Source organism: Medicago sativa, chromosome 7 (assembly GCF_051527215.1).
Source record: "Medicago sativa cultivar Bolivia chromosome 7, Bolivia_mono, whole genome shotgun sequence".
NCBI lineage: Eukaryota > Viridiplantae > Streptophyta > Magnoliopsida > Fabales > Fabaceae > Medicago > Medicago sativa.
The window spans coordinates 96,247,329-96,251,727 of record NC_140755.1 but is presented as its reverse complement, the minus strand read 5'-3'; the positions used below and the strand labels follow the sequence as shown (position 1 = coordinate 96,251,727).

Here is a 4,399-nt window from a genome sequence, read left to right as displayed (position 1 = left end):
AAAAAACTTCGAAAACAAATCAGATTAAATATGATGTTAATTATATCTAATAGTTTTTTTTTTAATTCTTTGGTTTTCAGGAAAAGGGTATTGACCCTAAATCAAATGTTTTTTTTTGAATAATTCCTTATTCGGTGAATCTATTATCTACCTCCGGCCCCATTTTACAAGAGAAAATTGACTTTTTAGATACATTGAATAATGTATGTATCTAGTCAAGAACCTAAACCAAATACATAAATTATTTAATGTATCTAAAAAGTAAATTGTCTCTTGTAAATAGGACTCCGAGGGAGTACTTAAGTTCAATTGTTTGTTTGATGTTAACATCACATTGAAAAATCACAATTAATTGCATCTAATAGATTTTTTTTGAGAGAAATTGTATCTAATAGATGATAATGAGCTAGACAAGATACCTTGTTATATTCGGTCACCATTCTTTAAATCTAGGGTTAAATATGTTTGTAATCCCAACAAAATTACAAGCTTTCAAGTTTAATCTCCACAAATTTTTTATTCACTTTTAGCCACTATTTGCATTTTATATGGACATTTTGGAGGACTAAAAATGTCTATTTTAAAAAATAAAATAAAATAAAAAATAAGGACTATTCTTACAAATGTTATTACTCCCTCCAAATACATTTATAAGCAAAGCACTTTTTAGATTCATTTAATACTTAATGTATTTGGTCAATACATAGATCAAATACATTATGTATTCATGAATCTAAAAAGTACATTTTTGCTTATAAATGTGACCGGAGGGAGTAAATTATAGAGGACTAAAATTACTATTAAATTTTATATGGATAAAAACATATTTAACCAACAGTTGACATTTCCCTAATTTTAAATATGTTAACCATCAAATTATTGTCAAATTATGCATCAAAATGGCTAATTAGCAATTTGGCCGTAAGGATATTTATTCGGGTTCAAATTTAAGTCATCACATTTTTGCTCTCTGTATTTTACTATGTGTTGACCACTAAAACAATAGAAAAGAGAGAGGAGAAAACGATTCATTAATTTCCTAATTGGCGTTGGATGAAAATACATGTTTCAAAAGGTCAATCTCTTAACATTTGATGAGAGATGACTTGAACACATGTTTATAAGTGAGAGTGACCTCATCTTACAAGTCTCTGTTTTTGTAAGGTTAAGTTAGATCCAACCTAAATTATTATAAGATGGTATTAAAGTCTATTCAAGATCCGTTGAATCACCTATTATGAAGTTTTCGCTATTAGTCCACTTGAATCACACTCCATATATCTAGTTTTGGGTGAGGGTGTGTCAAGAGAGTCTCACGTTAAATGAGAGATGACTTAAACATATATTTATAAATGTAAACAATTATTACTTTACAAACCGATTTTGTAAGGTTGAGATACACCCAAACCAAAGTAGTTAAATAATCTCTTTTAAGTAGTTAATCATGTGTGTTACTTATGAATAGTCTCCACAATGTGCACATACCTGATTTGAAGGAAAAAAAATCATATGATATCTCGTCAATTGTTATTTTTCAAAGAAAATAGTCAATTCATGGAGTTTTCATCCGTTTGTTATAATTTATACAAAAAATCTATCTATTTATATATATAAACTGTTTCAAATTATAATATTTTTTAGTATAAGTTCTCTTAAATATTTTTTTTGTACATGACTTACACACATATTGTGACTAAGAAACCCAAAATAACTTGTGTTTTTCTTACTGGAAAAAAACTCATAATTTTCTAGTTTTTTCAAGAATAATCTATAAAATATTAAAATGTTTTAGATTGTGCCCAATTTGCCAGGAATTATTCCCTGGTGTACGTGTACGTGTAGGGGAGAGACAAAGAGAGGAAAAGGGAATTGATATGTCATCTAATGTAACATGACTAACATGAAACATTCCTGAGGGACTAGCTAGTTGAAATGAACAGAACCAAACCAATATCAAGAGTGGTGGGAGCACCTGAACCTGTATTTTTACACCCTATAGAATCCCTCTTTTCTATAGATCTAATTAAATTATATGTTGCATGTAACATATTTAAAATGGGAAAAATAACACTTAACCTTGAAAGGTACTTTTAAGACAATATAAATAAGAAGCTAACCATAACTCCTTTCCTCAACAAGAAGAATTATCTGAGTTGTACTCTTAAGTTTCCACTCAAACTTTCTTTTCCCTTTTCTCACTCTTTTGTGAAATGGCAAGAATGTCTCAAGAACCACTAATTGTTGGAAGAGTGATAGGAGAAGTTCTTGATTCCTTTACCCCAAGCATGAAAATGACTGTGAGTTACAACAAGAAGCAAGTCTTCAATGGCCATGAGTTTTTCCCTTCGACTATCAACACCAAACCCAAAGTTGAGATTGATGGTGGTGACATGAGGTCCTTCTATACACTGGTATACATATATATATATATATATATATATTTGAATAATCTCACGTTTATTCTCTATTTTTTGTTGTTTTATATCATCAAACATACTCACACAAAAACACTATGTGCCTGTCCCCGTGGGAATAGCCGAGTAATATGAGTTGGAACATCGAAGTATTTATATGCAAGGGTTCGTAGTTCAATCTCAACTAAAAATATTTCACCTTGTTAGATATAGTTAGAGATATGTTTAATTAGTTTCATATTGTTTAATCTCTCACAACATCAAACATCCCTCCCTCTAACAAACTAACAACTATCATTTGCCTATAAAAAAAATAAAAATTATTGTGTGTGTGCTTTATTGGAATGGTATTGACAAAACCTAAATCATTGAGCTAATATATACATATTTGGTTGGTGTAGGTGATGACAGACCCTGATGTTCCTGGCCCTAGTGATCCTTATCTAAGAGAACACTTGCACTGGTAAATATAATATATAATGAGATATACCACATATCTATAAATTAACCATTCATTTTGTTTTTTTAAATTCTGTTATTTATTTAATGCAGGATTGTGACAGATATTCCTGGAACAACAGATGCTACATTTGGTAGGTATTTTAATGGTCGAAAAATGTCTATATATATATGATGAGAGAGAATATAATGACATATTGAAATTGTAACACATGCACAGGGAAAGAAGTAGTGAGCTATGAGATACCAAAGCCAAATATAGGTATACACAGGTTTGTGTTTGTTTTGTTCAAACAAAAGAACAGAGAATCAGTGACAGCACCACCATCTTCAAGGGATTACTTCAACACTCGTAATTTTGCTTCACAGAATGATCTTGGTCTCCCTGTTGCTGCTGTTTACTTCAATGCTCAGAGAGAAACCGCTGCAAGAAGACGCTAGCTACCTAGCCATAGCACCTATAGCTTGAAAGCATATAATTAATTAATTATTAAATAAAGGCTAAATATTAATTAATTATACTATATAATAATAGTATATGCTATAATATAACCTAGTTTGCTCTAATCTGATTGGATGAAGAGAGTTTCTTTAGTTCTAGAAACTCTGTGTTTTCACGTACGTGTGTCGCAGAAAGGGAATCATTTTCTGTTTTGCTAGCTTGATATACTGTCCATTGGATAAATATTGTTGTACTGTTTCTGGTTATGTGTCGTATGTGTATCAAATTAGTAATCTTTTATCTTGTCTTATTATACATATCAAGAAATAAAACTTGTTTTTACTTTTATTACTTTAATTAGTTAGGGTTTCGTTTACAATTTTATGTTTTCACTCATGATTCATGACTATACACTGTGCCTCTTAATCCAAGTAATTATCCAATAAAAAATATATAACTGGTCTGATTAAGTGTTAAGTACTGTCATACTATAATGGAGTTCAAGCTTTTGATTATGGATTTGATTCAAGTAAGACTGGGAGAACCGAACTGTGTGGAAGAGAAACAATGTGAAAGTAAGATTGAAAATAGAGCTCTCGGACACTCTTTAAGCACTTTAAATAGTAAGTTTTATATGAAAAGTTGTGTGTATTGAATGCATTGGAAATTGAAATAATTGGCTTTTTAATAGAATAATTACTAAATTTAGGATGCTTAAAGAGTGCACCGAAGACAATTAGTTAACAAGACCCATTAATTATCTTATATTACCGTAAGTGTTAAAACTTAAAATCACATTTATACATGCATGCTCTTTAGGTGCAAACATTAATCATGTGGTTTAACTCAAAGTGTTAATGAACTTTAGTGAATGTCGAACAAATTGGGTATTTGAGTTTGATTCATGGTCGAAACAATCATTCACAAATCTCTTCTTATCTTCTAGTACATAGAAATCTAAATTTTCATTGTCTCCTTCACCTAAAATGCGGAGGATTAAGAAAAAACAAGTCGTTGTTTGTGTTCCACTAGGTCATAGATCCATTTTTTAGGCATCAAAATTTTGTTTGGGTTTCATTTTGTT

General features: G+C 30.2%; 1 protein-coding gene across 1 annotated transcript; it reads left to right on the top strand.

The window, feature by feature from the left end:
* Nucleotides 1-2,130: 2,130 nt before the first annotated feature.
* On the top strand, nucleotides 2,131-3,669 carry LOC146910731 (protein CENTRORADIALIS-like). Its single transcript, XM_085725104.1, has 4 exons — nucleotides 2,131-2,411; nucleotides 2,816-2,877; nucleotides 2,967-3,007; nucleotides 3,094-3,669. The coding sequence occupies exons 1-4, from the start codon at nucleotides 2,211-2,213 to the stop codon at nucleotides 3,312-3,314; spliced, it is 525 nt and encodes a 174-aa protein (XP_085581230.1). The 5' UTR covers nucleotides 2,131-2,210; the 3' UTR covers nucleotides 3,315-3,669.
* Nucleotides 3,670-4,399: the final 730 nt, after the last annotated feature.